At 51.1% G+C, this 16,371-nt stretch overlaps 1 protein-coding gene across 1 annotated transcript; it reads right to left on the bottom strand.

Moving 5' to 3' along the window:
- Positions 1 to 5,370: 5,370 nt before the first annotated feature.
- On the bottom strand, positions 5,371 to 7,848 carry LOC144949941 (complement C1q tumor necrosis factor-related protein 5-like). Its single transcript, XM_078879931.1, has 3 exons — positions 7,797 to 7,848; positions 7,398 to 7,460; positions 5,371 to 5,867 (listed from the first exon to the last, which is right to left on the bottom strand). Exons 1-3 carry the CDS (start codon positions 7,846 to 7,848, stop codon positions 5,371 to 5,373), a joined length of 612 nt encoding a protein of 203 aa, XP_078736057.1.
- Between the last annotated feature and the right edge of the window lie 8,523 nt (positions 7,849 to 16,371).

Here is a 16,371-nt window from a genome sequence, read left to right as displayed (position 1 = left end):
ATTGGGATTTTGTTGTCGCCGTCCGCCACTATAACGGGCGGAGCGGCGCTCGTTGGGGCGCAAACTATTGTCCGGCATGACCAGCAGCCGTTTCTGCAGGTGCTTAATGCAAGTTCTGAGAATGTGTGTGTGCCGGCTGGTACGGTTGTGGCGCATGCCACTACGGCGTTTACGGCACAAGATCATCTGGGCAGCCAGATCGTGGTTGGTGGTGTTTCAGGTCCTGGTGCCGCTGATAATCGCTGGATCGCCGAATTGTGTGGGGAAAATTCTTCCCTTTCCGGGGAACAACGTTGTGCGCTTCGTAAATTATTATTGAGTTATTCTGATGTGTTTAGCTCCGACGATTTGGACTTGGGACGCATCTCGTTGCTTTACGATCACATTGACACAGGGGACGCTGCCCCTATTCAGTTGAACTCGCATCGGATGAGTCCGGCGGAATGAGATCAGGTTCGAGGGGCAGTGGATGACATGTTGGCTGCGGATATAATATCTCCATCTAACAGCCCATGGGGCGCGCCTGTTGTTTTGGTTAAAAAGAAGGATGGCAAATTGCGCTTTTGTGTCGACTTTCGTAAGTTGAATAAAGTGTCTGTGGCAGATGCGTACCCCCTGCCGCGTATGGACAACTCCCTCGATGCCTTGTCGGGGGCGAAGTTCTTTTCAACGCTAGATCTCTCTTCGGGATTCTGGCAGCTTCCCCTTGACGAACCCTCGCGGGAGAAGACTGCTTTCCGTACGCCGCAGGGGTTATTCCAATTTAACTGCCTCCCGATGGGGCTGAATGCTGCCCCTGCCACATTTCAAAGGTTGATGGAGTTGGTGTTAACGGGGTTGCAGTGGGAGACGTGTCTGATATATTTAGATGATATTATCGTCTTCAGCCGCACATTTGATGAGCATTTACTGCGGTTGGAGGCGGTGTTCGCTAGGATGCGTTCCGCAAATTTGAAATTTAAGCCTAAGAAATGTCACCTACTGCAACGGTCCGTGCGCTATTTGGGGCATATCGTAAGTGCGGACGGGGTGGCCACGGATCCGGACAAGACAGCATGCGTCCGTGACTGGCCGACCCCGCCCACAGTGGGGGATGTACGTCGCTTTTTGGGCTTTGCCTCATACTATCGGAGGTTTGTTCCTGATTTCGCGACGATCGCGAGACCCTTGCACCTCCTTACGGGTAAAGGAAGGAAATTTGCTTGGGGACCGCCGGAAGAGGCGGCGTTTCAGAGCCTACGCGATCGACTGGCTACGGCACCGATGTTAGATTATCCTGATTTCGATCACCCCTTCATTCTGGATACGGATGCGAGTGACACGGGCATTGGGGCCGTGTTGTCTCAATAAAAAGGTGGTGTGGAATGCGTGGTGGCGTATGGTAGCCGGGTTTTGTCTCCCGCAGAAACTCGCTACTGCGTCACACGCAGGGAACTTTTGGCTATTGTTTTCTTTCTCCGCCAATTTCGACCGTATCTCTACGGTCGTTCGTTTATTGTTCGCACGGATCATGCGGCCTTGTAGTATGCTCTTAAGATGGACCAACCATCCGGCCAGTTGGCGCGGTGGCTGGACACGCTGCAATAATTTTCCTTCCAAATTCACCATCGGAAGGGGGTGCGTCACGCGAATGCGGACGCGCTTTCTAGGTTGCCGCAGCCATCCCCTTGCGCGTGCGCGTCGGGGACGCATAGATGTGCGCCGATTCAGCAACCCCCTCAGCCTGTTGCGTTGGCGGTCGACGTGCCTAAAGCTCCAAAGGAGCCGGGACTGGCTGATGGGATTTTGAATCTTCCAAGGGCTGTGTGGATTCGGGAACAAATGTTGGATGGTTCATTGGTCTCGTTACGGAATCGGACTGCGAAGAAGAGTGGGGGACTGGGTACGGGTGGTATGCCGGAAACCGCTCTCCGCGATGGTCTGCTAATGTGGAGGGAAGGGTTACAGGAACGCTGGCGTCTGGTTGTACCGGCATCCTTGCGGTACGAGTTGATTAGGACTCTGCATGGGGACACGCTTTTACATCTGGGAGTGCAGAAGACCCTATTGACGCTGCAGCGAGACTATTTTTGGCACGGCATGACAACGGATGTCGTCGGTCACGTTCGCGCGTGTTCCGATTGTGCCCGGCGGAAACCACCTAAACAACCATATGTGCCGCCCATACAGTCTATTCAGGTGTCTAGAGTTAACGAATTGGTGGCGTTGGACATTTTGGGACCCTTCCCGCCATCCGCTAAGGGAAATAAATACTTGTTAGTTGGGGTAGAGTACCTCTCCCGCTGGCCTGGCCTTTGCCTGACCAGTCAGCGGCGTCTATCACAGACGCCTTTCTATTCGGGTACGTTATGGACAAGAGGGCGCCGGAGAGGCTCCTCACAGACCAAGGCCGTAATTTTTCTTCTAAATTGTTGGGGGAGGTGTGCGCGGCTCTTGGGACTAAAAAGATACGGACATCTCCCTACCATCCGCAAACGGATGGTATGGTCGAACGGCTAAATCGGACATTGTCCGCCATGTTGTGTCACACCATGAGTGAAAAACAATCGGATTGGGATTTGCATATCCCTGGGGTACTTTCGGCATACCGAATGACGCCGCATGCGGCTACAGGATATTCGCCGTTTTTCCTTATGTATGGTCGCGAGAACATGCCGCCAATGGATGTGCAGTTGAGAACTGGAGTGAGGGGACCTGCTAAGCCTCTTCCTGATTACATTTGGGATACTGTTCGCCGGGTTACTGAGGCACGGGAGGGGGCCCGCATGGCTACTGCCAAAGCCCAGGCCCGGAACGAGCGGTGTGCTCGACGCTCGAGGGGGGAGTGCCCCTGGAAGGTGGGGGACATGGCCTGGCTCCATTGCCCGCAGGTGCGGCCAGGTACCTCGCCTAAATTACACAAACCATGGCAAGGGCCGGTCCGCCTCATCGAGGTTCCCAACCCACAGTCTGCGCGTGTTCGGTTTGGATCTCGGCGTTGGTTCGTTCACACGTCGCGCTTGAAACCATACGTGGCCCCACGAGACAATGCGTCATCTCCCGATGTTGCCTTGCCGGGATCTGTGGCTGCCAACTCATCCTTGCCTGTGCCTGTTGACCTTGCAAGAGCGCCTGTCATGCCTTTTACAGACAAGCCAGCCGTGACATTGCCGGAGACAGGAAACTCTGCTCGGGGTGTGCCTGCCACGGCTGCGGGGACTCCGAGCCCCGCCGCCCCTCTGACCCCGTCGCAGACACGATCGCGACGCACCCCCGACGCTGGGCCTTCAGGGACACGGGACCGGGACGTTGACGGGCCTCCAATAGCGACAGGAGGACTTCATCCTGTCGCTCCTAAAACCCCGTCACGTTCCCGGTCTGCAGGAGGGCCGCCGCCCGTCCGGGACGGACCGGCGACCCGAACACGCTCAAAGTCCCTTACATTTCGTTAAATTTTACTGTTGTGTTGTTGTTGTTGTTATATTTATTGTATGCATCATTGTCCTTGAATGTGTGATGGTTGTGTTCGCTTGCATTACTGGTCTCGTTATTGTTCAGCCGAGGTCGGCTGGATTTTCTCTACGGGGGAGGGTGGTGTAATGCGGGTGTAAACGGCTTCGCGGATATGACGTCATGGGGGGAGGAGTTAGGTCACGTGGGTGAGAGGGGTGAGGTCTTAAGGGAGAGATACCGGAAGAGACGGGAGAGTGTGGGAGACTGAGTTAGAGTGAGGCTACACATGGCGGAGGTCGAGGAGTGGCGAGATCGCCACACACACGGGGGAGTAAGACTTGGCACCGTCGGCCAGCGGTGACCAAGCGCGGAGGAACGATGGGCAGCAGTGGAGCTGCAGTGAGGGCAGCGATGGAGCTGCAGTGAGGGCAGCCGGAGGACTGCACAGGGGGTCTGCAGAGGAGCTGCAGAGGTGTGGAGGCTACGGGAGCGAGGGCAGTTACGGAGCTGCCAAGGGGAGAGCTCTGAGCGAGGGCCGTGCGGGAAAAGTGTAAGAACCCGAATAAAGGACGACAGAGACAGAACCAGGATTGAGTCCCTTATTACAGATCCATTCAGAGCAGTGTTGTGAGTGCAATGCAAGACCAATGTTGATTCTGCGTTGAATTTTGGGAGTACGGCTCTACCGTTGAGTCCTGGGAGGGTCCCTGACGCTGTAGTCGACCTCGACGGTGAATTTGCATACCCTGGGCTTCTGGTGCGTTGCCTCGTCGCCCAGGATTGGAGGTGTAGGTCAGGATTGTTGTGAACGGTCCTCGCGGTGGTCTCTATCTGTGTAAGTCGACGCGGTGTTCCGTCATTGTCGACACGGGGGGTCGCTGTGTGAAGTCAGTGAACTGCAGGGTTGTGTAGACGCGTGCTATTACTGTTGCTGAGAGTTTGAATAGTTGGTTGTACTTGGTTGTCAAGAAATTGTTATCCGCCACAGTTGGATCACGTCCTTGTGCGTAACGAACCAAGGCATAGTTACTACATTCCAAATCTTGCCGGATGGGAAAACTGGCGAGTTTTCAGGACTTTTTCAGTTCGTGCAAGCTGCTATGTCTCTCTGCGTTGTCTAACCAATTCATATTCGCCCAGACACCCTGGCTGACAATGAGAGAGGTAAGAATAGGGTTTTACCCTCTTTTCTGGCAACAAAACTGAAACCTTTTTACGAAGAATCATGTCTGCATTCACCATAATACTTGTAGTTAAATGCAAAAAAATACACACTCTGATAATAGATGCATTGTCCTTGAAACTGATTGTGCTCCACCAGAGACGGCTTTCTTTTGAGTCTCGTCTCAATTGGTGCGAGACAAAATTGTGCCAAAATGCGTACAGCTAAAAGGCAATGCAATATCAAGTAGTAAGGGCTCGGGGTAAGTATCTACATCATTAGACCCCCTTTGCCAGTACCAAAATATAATAATAGGGATTTTCCCCTTTTTTCTGGCAACAAAACTGAAACCTTTTTACGAGGAATCGTGTCTGCATTAACCACAAAACTTGTGATCAAAATGCAAACAAAAAACACACTGATAATTTTGCATTGTCCTTGAAACTGATTGGTCCACAACAGAGACGGCTTTCTTTTGAGCCACGTCTCAATTGCTGCTAGACGAGAGGACGACAAAAGACGTACAGCAAAAAGGTTTCAGGTTTGTTGCCAGAAAAAAGGGGAAATCCCCGATTCTTATATTTTGATACTGGCAAAGGAGGCTAATGATGAAGGAGAGAGGTGGCTGAGAAAAAGTGCCGGGCCTAGTTTTCCTCTGGTAAGAAAATCTCACATCCGAAAATTAGCAGTCATTAACAGCTTTGGGCAAGCCGAGCATCCATGTGAATGTGTTCCCAAACTGTCTTCACAGATGTGCCGATGGATACAAAAACTATTCACTCAGGGTACAGGAAAAAGCCGCTGAACACTGCATCTTTGTGTATGTTGATGAACAAGTGAATGTACGGAGCCTCCATCTCCAGCCACACCTCATCAGCGGATTTGAGACTCAGCACGACGCTGGCACTTATTGGGTATAATTTTTCACCGGTCACCTTAGAGATGAAATTCCCGTTTTTCATTATCATAACCACGAGGTGCTTTTCATGGGCATGCATGTACAGCGTGAAATAGTAGACGCCTGGGTGAGCGCAGGTGAACTTCCCCGTGCCGGGGTTGTAGTGGCCCTGCGGGTTGGTGATGATGACGTTGAACTTCATGGGGGAGCCGGCCGCCGGCGTGTAAGTGCCGACCTTCGCAGAGAAGGCCGACCTGGGCCCCACGCCGCTCTCTCCCCGCTCGCCTTTCTCGCCTCTTTCGCCCTGCTCACCTGGGACTCCCGGAGTCCCCGCGAGCCCCGGTTGGCCAAGAGGACCCAGCTTTCCCGGCAGACCTAGTCGGACAACACGGTCCAAACACACGGCGTGTGCATGTGTCACCCCACGGTAGTGTAGCGGTTAGCGCTTCGAACCAGGCAGAGACCCGAGTTCAATTCCCGCTCATGGTCATCACAAGTGACGATTAGCTGAACTGATACTGGGCCTCCTACCCTAGGTCGACTCAGCCTCAAATGATTACCTGGTGAGACGTGTTAACAACGCCACTTGGGAGACAAAGGCGTGCCGGCCTTCATTGGTGCTCACTAACAGCACTTGCCACAACAGTCTGATAAGGCGATACGGGTGATTTTAGTGTATTTATCCCCACTCTCAAACAGAGAGATGGGGCCATTCTACATCTATGTTGATGACTGTGAGTCAAACATGCACAATTGGTGTCTTTTAACTTCGCGTAAAAAAGTATAGGAGAAGTGATAAATCGCTTTGTGGCACATGCAGCCTGTCGGTGGCTAGATGTTAACTACCTCGCCTAGTTTACAGGAGGTCGTGTGCTCGATCGCATTCCTGACGCCAGCTGTTTATTTGGAGTTTGCATGCGTCTCTCCCCGTGGTTGTGTGGATTTTTAACCGGGTCCTCCGATTTTATTCCCTCCACATGTAGACATGTATTTGGCTGAATAAATGTCCACGTGATGATAAGTCCACTTCGTCGAGCTATCATTACATCTGGCCAGGTCGCTTCTGAACAAGAGTTACATATGTCGCGTGGTGTTTATTCACGCGGAAAACTTCTTCTTTTTCTCCTGAGTTATTTTATTCGCAGCATCCCACACGGATGCTCCTCACGTTCAACACCAGGTACTCCTGTAGCGAACTCTTTCTTTCTTCCTCCGCTAGCCTGCTACTTCGAGCTTACTCTCTCTTGCTCATCTAGCCTGTTACTCCCCGCTCTCCTAGCCTGTCACGGACTCTCTCTGTACACTCTGCTAGCTTCTCACCGCTAAAGCCTCTCACACTCAGACTCAATATTCCGCTAGCCTCTCCACTAATAGCGTGTCTCGCCCTTGCCCCCAGCGGGGGATCAGCCATCACCTCTGGGGAGGACGAGGTGTGGAGGGCAAGGTCCCGGACTTCTCTTGAATATGTTCACTGCTTCATCTCCAACCAACCCAACCCCGTTGCTTTACAGGTTCCCCTTATATCCCCCTCCTCATTAAGTGCCCTCAGATGGCCCTCATTAAGCCAGCGTCTTCCTGACGCCTCTTGCACGTGTTCTCCCCCTCATCGCCACTATCTCTCGCCTCCTTGGCACGTACCCCGCGTTTGCATTTGCAGCAAGCCAATCACTGCCTCGTTCCCTAATTGCTGACGTCTCTCTGTCTGCTGTCTCCCAGGCCACCTGCCTGCACCTGCTCGTCCTGAGCTGACCTCACTGTTTGTAACCCCGTACATGAATGCAACTGCTGTTTGCAAACCCTGCGCGCGTTACGCCACTACGCAAAGCCCAGTGAGGATTACTTGGTAATAAAATACATATATAGAATCAGCTGCTAGGAGCACACGAGTCAGTGTCACAGTCCCACCTGGGTCCCCAGTCAAGCCTCGAGCCCCGAGGTCTCCCTTGGCTCCAGGTGCTCCGGTAACGCCTGCGAGAAGAACAAAGAATGTCTCGTCCGCTCCTCAAGCCACTCTCAATTCACACCATTCGCCTCCACGCACTCTCCTGCATCTCCCCTCTCAACTCACTCCACTCCCCTCCACGCCCTCTCCTGTCTCTCCCCTCTCATCTCACTCTACTCCCCTCCGCGCACTCTCCTGTCTCTCCCCTCTCATCTCACTCTACTCCACTCCACGCACTATCCTGCCTCTCCCCTCTAATCTCACTCCAATCCCCTCGAACTCACTCTCCTGCCTCTCCCCTCTCATCTCACTCTACTCCCCTCCACTCACTTTCCTGCCTCTTCACTCTCACCTCACTCTACTCCACGCGAGACACGCTCCTCCGAGAATGAGCGAGTACACGATCGAGTGCATGACATAGCGAGTGAACGATTGAGTGAGTGAATGAGTGAGTGAATGAGTGAGTGAACGATTGAGTTAGTGAACGAGTGAGTGAACGAGTAAGTAAACGAGTGAGTGAACGAGTGAACAAATGAGTGGGCGAGTGAACGAGTGAGCGAACGAGTGAACAATTGAGTGATCGAGTGAGCGAGCGAGTGATCGCGTCGCTCCCACCACGAGCGCACCGTGGGGGGTCTCTGGGACCTGACTCCTCACCGTCTCTGCCGTCCCTCCCGGGGGCCCCAGGGGTCCCGTGCTGCCCCGGGGCTCCGGGCTGCCCGGGGATCCCGTTGATGCCCGCACAGATGGTCCTCTCCTGCTGGGCTCCCACCACCACCACCCCCAGCAGCAGCAGCAGCGGCAGGGCCGAGATGGACATCTGGGGACAGCAGTGGCGAGATGTTAACTATCTCGCCGGGTATACAGAATGGATTTAAACACGAACTTTTATTTTATTTTACCAAGTAAGGTATTAATGAGCTGCTATATAGTAGCTCTTTTTTCACAAGCGCCCTGCCCATCACAAATGTGTGTCCATGTGTGAGTCTACTCGTCTCTACGTGAGTTTACGGGTCTCTTTGTGAGTCTATGGGTTTTTTTGTGAGTCTGTGGGTCTCTGTTTGAGTTGATGGGTCTCTGTGTGAGGTGTTTATGGGCTGAGTGAGTATACATGTCTCTGTGTGAGTCTGTGGGTCTATCTGTGAGTCTGTGAGTCTATGTAGGATGAGTATATGGGTCTCCGTTTGAGTCTATGGGTTTTGAGGGTATGGATCTCCTTGTGCGTCTATGGGTCTGTGTGAGTCTACGGGTCCCTGAGTGAGTCTGTGGGTCTATGTGTGAGGCTATGAATCTCTGTGTGAGTCGATGGGCCTGTGTGAGTGTACTCATCTCTATGTAAGTCTATGGGTCTGTTTGTGAGTCTATGTGTCTCTTTTGATGAGTCCATGGCCTCTGAGTGAGTCTATGGGTCTCTGTGCGTAATATATCGGTCGAAATATGAGGAATCTACGGGTTTCTGTGTGAGGCTATGGATCTCTGAGTGAGTCTATGGGTCTCTGTGTGAGTCTTTATACGTACGGTAAGTTGAATTTTCTTTCGCTCCACCGTACGTAGCAGCTGAGCGTCCTGCTTATCGGAGGTTGTCGGTGCTCAGCGTTGGTCACCGAGTCACTGAAATCCTCTCCCCCGTCTCCCCTTTTAAACGTCACTCGGGTCACGTGCTCTTCCTTTTCCCACTTGGTCCAGACCTCCCACGTGTGACGTCACAGTCAACACGCGCGCGCACAAACAAGAAAGACAAAGATCCCCCGTGTAGCCTGTAACAGACTGCCAGGGGCAAGTGGCTGTTCGTAGCGAGAAGTAGCAGCGCCTATGAACGCCGGCACTGTGGCACACGAGGGGGTGGGTGGCCAGCAGCACCACGCCCAACCGCCTTCGTCTCCCTTAGTGGTGATATTTAGCAGTGACGTGCGGTGAGGTCAATGGCTGCAGAGGCATTGGCTCGTATCAAAGCCAGATTTACATACTGAAGGGGGTGTGTCGTCACTGAGGGGGCGTGTCCTCACTGAGGGGGCGTGTCCTCACTAAGGGGGCGTGTCTTCACTGAGGGGGCGTGTCCTCACTGAGGGGGCGTGCCCTCACTGAGGGGGTGTGTCTTCATTTAGGGGCGTGTCTTCACTAAGGGGGCGTGTCCTTACTAAGGGGCGTGTCCTCACTAAGGGGGTGTGTCTTCACTGAGGGGGTGTGTCCTCACTGAGGGGGGCTTCTCTGACACGTCCCCCTCAGTGAGGCAGATGTGATAGCTGCTTTTTTCATTACAGTTTGATCACGATACCAGTGAGCCAAAATATCTTTATACACATACGTGAAATAAGTTACCTTACCATGAAAGGTGAGGACATGTAATGAAGGGGTCTACAAACATTACATTGGTGACATACTGAGATAGTAACAGGCACGCACTTATTGCCCGCGCTCCATCCAGTTTCTGAGGGGTTGCGCAATCAGAGGGGAGGCTGAGCTCGTCGCTGCCTCACCTCTCGTCTCTCCCTGTATTTGAAACGGAGCTCGGCAAATTTGGCGATTTTGGCTATAAAAATTATTGGATTCATACAGAAATTATATTTATAACACAGATTAGTGTGGAAATCTTCCTATTTATTCACATTTATTATTCTTTTTTTTACTTGAAGCAAAGCTATTTTCATTGTCGTTTCACAAGTGAGGCTCTGCCTCCCCTGCCTCGCCTTACCGCACGTGACTGCCCCCGTATAGCCTGTAACAGACTGTTGGGGCAAGCGCTGTTAGCGAGCACCTATGAAGGCCGGCATGGCACACGAGGGGGTGGGTGGTAAGCACCACGCCCGGTCGCCTTTGTCTCCCCACCATCGATGATTTTACGTCCCACACCAGGTACTCATTTGAGACTGAGTCGACCTAGCCGAGGCTCGGGCTAGTTTAGATAATCGAAATCACCGATGTTGTCCATGATTCAAACTCGGGTCGCCGAGTTTGCACTGTGGCGTAGCGCTAACTGCTACACTACCGCTCCCCCACACACTCAATCTGCCTTTGATTGAAGGAAATGCGAGACCACAGTTGCCTGGGGCTTCAAGTTTCCCACACCTCACCGCTATGCTCCCATACCCTCTACATTATTTTCTACAGAAGAAAATGCACTCCCTGTTGTTTGGCAGTCTTCTTTCCCGAGTAGAGGACTTTCCACCCCTCATAGTGGCTGGAGCCAGTCCACTTGACCTCCTAAATGCTGCAGAGATCCAGCTGGTACCAGTCCAGCTCCTGACCGAGGAGTGGCAGCCTCTCCTCCGCAGTGATCGATCGAACATTCCGTGTGGCCACTCGCAATGTCTTCTTGCTGTTTCTGGAGGAACCCTCATTGTAATGATTCAGTCCCCTAGCTCCACCAAATAGGGTTTATCCAGGAGACGTCATAGATGCCTGTCCCCCGGGGCCTCCGGCACAAGTTTAATTAGATTTTTTACATGTGTAATAAACGACTCTGTCAGGCTCTCTTGGTCTCCGTTGTCGTCCTCGGCCGGACCCGCGCCGCCTCCGCCGCGCGCCCCGCGCACGCTCCGTGTGGCCCGCACTCGCTGGTGGCCGCTCCGCTCTCTCCGTGTGCCCCGCACACGCCGCCAGCCACACCGCTCGCTCCGTGTGCCCCGCACACTCCGCTAGTCACTCACTAGCCACGTGTGCCCCGCACACTCTGCTAGCCCCGCTCACTCTGCTAGCCCCTCACACACCGCTAGCCCTGTCTACCCCAAGCACACCGCTGGCCGACGGTGTGCGTCGGTCTTCGACCACGTGGCAGATGGCGCCACTCCTCCCGCACTGCCCAGCGTGGCTTCCCCTATTCTCGCTCCGTTACGACTCCTCGATCTCTTCCGGCTCTCTCCCTATATCCTTCCCATCACGTGACCCTGACTCCTCCTTCCCGTACTGCCCCCGTCTCCGCCCCCTGTTCACCTCGTCTCCCATTGGAGCCGAGGTGAGCAGTGGCTCCTCCCACACGCTCCGCCGGCCAGGCTCCGCCCCCCAATGCTCCGGGCCGTGTGATTGGCGCGGAGGCCAGCAACCACCCCGTTTATGCTCGCGTTACACATGTATATTAGTGGTATTTGTATTGAAGGTGGAGGGTTTACCAGACCCTCACACACATCCAGAGCCCTGGTTTTGCCACTGTGGTGGCTATAACCAGCATGAATGGGTATTGCCGATTTTGAAATTGATCTTTCCTGGATGGTATTGCTCACATCCACCATAGCATTACTATCCGGCCCTAGTGAGGAGATAGGTGGTTGTTTTTCTGGACACATGAACACGCAGACACACACGTACAGACACATGGACACGAAACATGCACATGTGAACAAAGAAACACATACAGATACATACACATGAACATATCATATAGATAGACACACAACACATGAACATGCACATGTGTTGTATCCTAAGCCTTCTTCCATCATTGATATATAATGAATGAAAACACACCAAAGCGCAGCAAACTGCAAAACACCAGGTGTTGTAGTAATGAACGGGAGGAGGTCTAGGATGGCAGAATTGCAGCCTTGCTTCGAGGAGAGATAAGGGCAGTGTCGACTCGAAACAGAGGCGCCTTTGTCTGGATCACGGCCACAGAAGGCCGGGGGGGTCATCACTGATTGTGTGTTAGGAATTTCGAGCTAATTGGAACACGTGCACACAGGGAGGAGAAATACGCCTTGTTCTCTGCAGCTGAAAGAGCCAAGATAAACTCAGCTCAAGGTTGTGTACACAGGAGAGGGGGCTGATTAACAACCACTGCACGTCTGAACGTGAGGGGGCCTTGTCCTGGAATTAATCACCCTCCCAGAGAAGAAGGTTGGATGACCACAGTGAGACGAGAATAAGGGTGTTGCGTCACTCTCAAGGCTGCAGGCTCAGCTGAACAGCGAGGCTGCGGGGGCCACCAGAAGTTCATGTTCGCCTAGTTAAGTCAAAAAGCTCAATTATTCTGTATTGCTATTAAAGTCACGTTAAAGTCGGAATTTAACAACAGGGTAGGCTCGACCCGAAGCATAACGGGATGAATCACCACCAGGTCGAAATAAAATACATAATAAAAGAGCGATGTTAAATCCAGGGTCGGAGAGAAAGGGAGATCCCGGCCGTCTTTGTATCCCCGCAGCGCGGGATATAGGAGTGTATACGCTCGGGGAAACACCTCCACTTGAGTCAAGCACCACGATGGGAAATGACAGACCTTAGGCTACATACAGAATCATAACTGTGAAATGGTAAGGGACAAATGTTAAAACTTTTAATCATTTCTTCGTGCGTCAGCGAGGGTCGGAGGGAGTGTGCCCCTCCCTCCAAGAGGCGCCTGTGAGACGATTTGTAACGTCTGTGTTTTGGTTCATGAAGAAGGCCAAACAAGGGATAAATCGCACCCAGACAGAGAGACGACCTCGAGGCAATTTGTAACACCTGATTGTTTGCTCGTGGATTTTATGGAGGGAATATGACCACGGAATATACCGTGGGTGATGCACACAAGGACACACGGACGTACGAACACACACATGGACACACCTACCTACGGACAGATCCTGACACAGTAAATCAAAAGGAAACCCCGCCTTGTGGGCAGGGTCCAAAGGGATTTTTCGGCATAAAAGAAAGGACTCTGAGCATTGGAAACCAGCCGAGTTCGACCAGAAGGGTCAACTCACCAGCCGAGCTCGACCAGTGGGTCGGCTCAGGAGTTGACCGAGCGGGTCGACTCAAGGGCGAGCTGCGACCAACGGGTCGGCTCGACTCTTCAGCTTCTGGGACTCAGCCGAGTTCAGCCGGCTCTCGGGGCTCGACTCAAGCGGCTCCCCGTCTCCTCTGCAGGCGGGCAAGACCCGCTTGACAGCTCAACTCGGCCGCGTGGGCCAACCTCTGCCGAGTCGGAGGTCCCTCTGCTGGCCGCCAGCGTCGCGGTTTGGCGACGAGGTGACGACCCAACACTGCACGCCAGGAGCGAGCTGTGGGCGCCACCTACCGACCGAGCATCCAAACCAAATTCCCCACGGCGACAGAGGAGCGACTAATACGTATGACGCGCACCGCCCCCTCACCACACGACCACCAGGCGTCTGTTTGACATAAAGAACCGACTCCGAACACTGACTATTGAAGACAACTCTTACCACTTAAACCCACTCGAACCCATAAGCCGTCCGTGGCTGTGAAGAGAACACTAGAGACCGAGTGATGGCCATCCGTCATTTATAAGAGTATTCGTAATTTTTATCTTTAATATTTAGTGGACTGTACTCTTAATCGCATAAATTCCCAACAGATCCATCAATACGAATTGATTCTTGGCACCTCCTTCCGCCGAGCCACGCTCACGTGGGGAGTGGTGGCCCACCAGATCCTTATCAGGTGATCTGGTCCCCAATTAGTAAACTCTGTATAAGATAACGATCTTCGGAAAAGGAGCGACGTCGCAGGCCTTTACTCCGAGCCATTCTGCTGTCAGATAACCTGCCGATGTAACTGTTGAGATTGGTGCCTTTAAGAATAAGAACTGTTTTTGATTGTTTTTTTTATCGCCGTATAATCTTTCAAGTATCTTTCAGTCATAATCGCCGCACGTACTCGCATCCTATCAATAAGGAGTACGGTACTGCGTGAATAATATTGAGTAATCATTCATTAACGTTAAGGTCTTTCTTAGCATAGTATTTGCATGTTTTAACGACTCTCTCTCTCACTAACAACCATCGCGTTATGCGGGATCTATGTGCCGTGTCAAAGTGAAATCAGACAATCGTTGATGATACTGTATTGATGCCGTGTTGACGTTCCGGGATTGAGAGTTCGCATACTATATCATAGTTGAGGTTGAATTAGTAATAAATTGATTAATACAGAAGTGGTTGTGTGATTCTTTCCTGAAGTCTATGCATAAGATCTGCTTCTGCGTTGAGATCTGAACTTGGTGACCTTAATAAACACACTAACACATACTCAATAAATGTTAAAGCGATAACGGGGTGAACCGGGGACCTAAAATATAAGCGAGAATGAGACGAACCTAGACAACGATGCCGAGTTAATCTAAGTTAATCTTGCATACTTACACCACACCTGCATAACTGCATACGATTAATTGCCTTATTCCGATCGATAACCCACCCTCGTCACCGAGGCGGGGTCTGGTTATCATAACGACTTGCATTATCATAATTACACCCACTCGCATAATTACTACGGTTACCTCTCGAATTGGCATAATTAAATGTGCATAATTACATAAATTAATATATTTCCGGATAATTACACATTTGGCCAAATTTTATTTGATTATTATTATTTTCACTGAATATTCATAACCCACATATACAACATAATAATTTCACCCACGCACGCATACAACATATCAAAATTTTCATACCCAACATATACAACACATGTATATTAACATTCACATATATACACATGGACACGCAGACAGATACGCACACATGAACAGAACAGAGACACACAATGACAAACCAGTCTAAGGAGTTCACCCCCATCGGTGGCTCTGATGTCAGAAGAAAACATTCATTCACGTGTGCTATTGTTGAAGCTGGTAATTGAGTGAATTACGAAAACAGGATTGGAAATTATTAGAAAGTAAGATATTCTAGGCCGATAAAAGAAACACACGGAGGTCATAAATCATTCAGAGTCAGGAGCTGCTGCTGCTGCTACTCCCCTGCATGGGGTATAAGGCAACGTTAAGCGACGCATTGGGAGAGAATGGACAGGTTTCATACACACATAGTTACCTATATACTCAGATACTCATAGACTCATACAGAGACCCATAGACTCACAAATAGACCCATAAACTCATGCATAAAGTCTAAGACTCACATTGAAGCCCATAAACTCATATAGAGACCAATAGACTCACACAGAGACCCATAGATTCACACAGATGCAAAAACTCATACAGAGACCAATAAACTCACACGATGATCTATAGACGCATGCAGAGACTCATAGGCTCACACAGACTCAAAGACTAGCATAGAAGCCCAAAAACTAACATCGAGACCCATAGACTCAGACAAAGACACGGAAACTCACGCAGAGATACATAGTTTATTGTCCTTCTCCCGCACCTCCGGTTATATATGTAGTTATAGCCTACATATTGTATATACGGGTGTTAAAAAAACATGCGTAGCTATTTGAGTAAAAGTGAGTCGTAACTTGCATAGCCACCCTACCAACATTGAAATAGCGAATTGGTCGTTGTGCCACCTGGGAGCGTGTTGCATGCGCTGGGACTTAGTGCAGCTGTCTTGAACTCACGACGAGAGAGAGAACGTCTCTCTATCTCCAATGCTCCTGTGTTTAAGACCCCGCGGGCTGAACACAACATCCGGCTGTGGTGGTTCACCGGGCTGCAATGCAGACTTGGATTCTGACGCCTAAACGCTCAACTCCGGTCCTTTAACTGGACGGTGTCCTGTGCTTTATGAATGTCAATTTAACCCAAAGTAGTAGTAGGATTTAGCCACCAATATTATTCATCATAGATGTTTTTGTTGGAGTAAAATGGCGTCAGTATCAATGTCGTTAACCCGACATCGCCCATTCAGTAACGGGTTGTCACGTAAACAAAAGGTGGCCAATTAATCTTGATTTGAAGCTTTCGTTACTGCAGGAATCCATACTCGTTGGTTCTTTCGGTAAAGTCACGTCGCTATAAATTAACTAAAACAAAAAAATCACGATAGAAACGTCATGATTTGTTTTATTTTATTTCTAACTACGTGAATTTGCCGAAAGAACCAAAGAGCGTGGCCAATTAGTTTCGACTTCAGCACTAACCGGTTGTGTGTTGCTTGAGAAAATATATTGCAACATTTAGAATTCTTAATTACCATGACGTTTCGCTAGCAATTTACGCCAACCATCATCATCATCATCAGGCGACTT

Source organism: Lampetra fluviatilis, chromosome 55, assembly GCF_964198595.1.
Source record: "Lampetra fluviatilis chromosome 55, kcLamFluv1.1, whole genome shotgun sequence".
Classification (NCBI taxonomy): Eukaryota; Metazoa; Chordata; class Hyperoartia; order Petromyzontiformes; family Petromyzontidae; genus Lampetra; species Lampetra fluviatilis.
The sequence above is the reverse complement of the archived record's forward strand: the minus strand, read 5'-3'. Positions and strand labels throughout refer to the sequence as shown.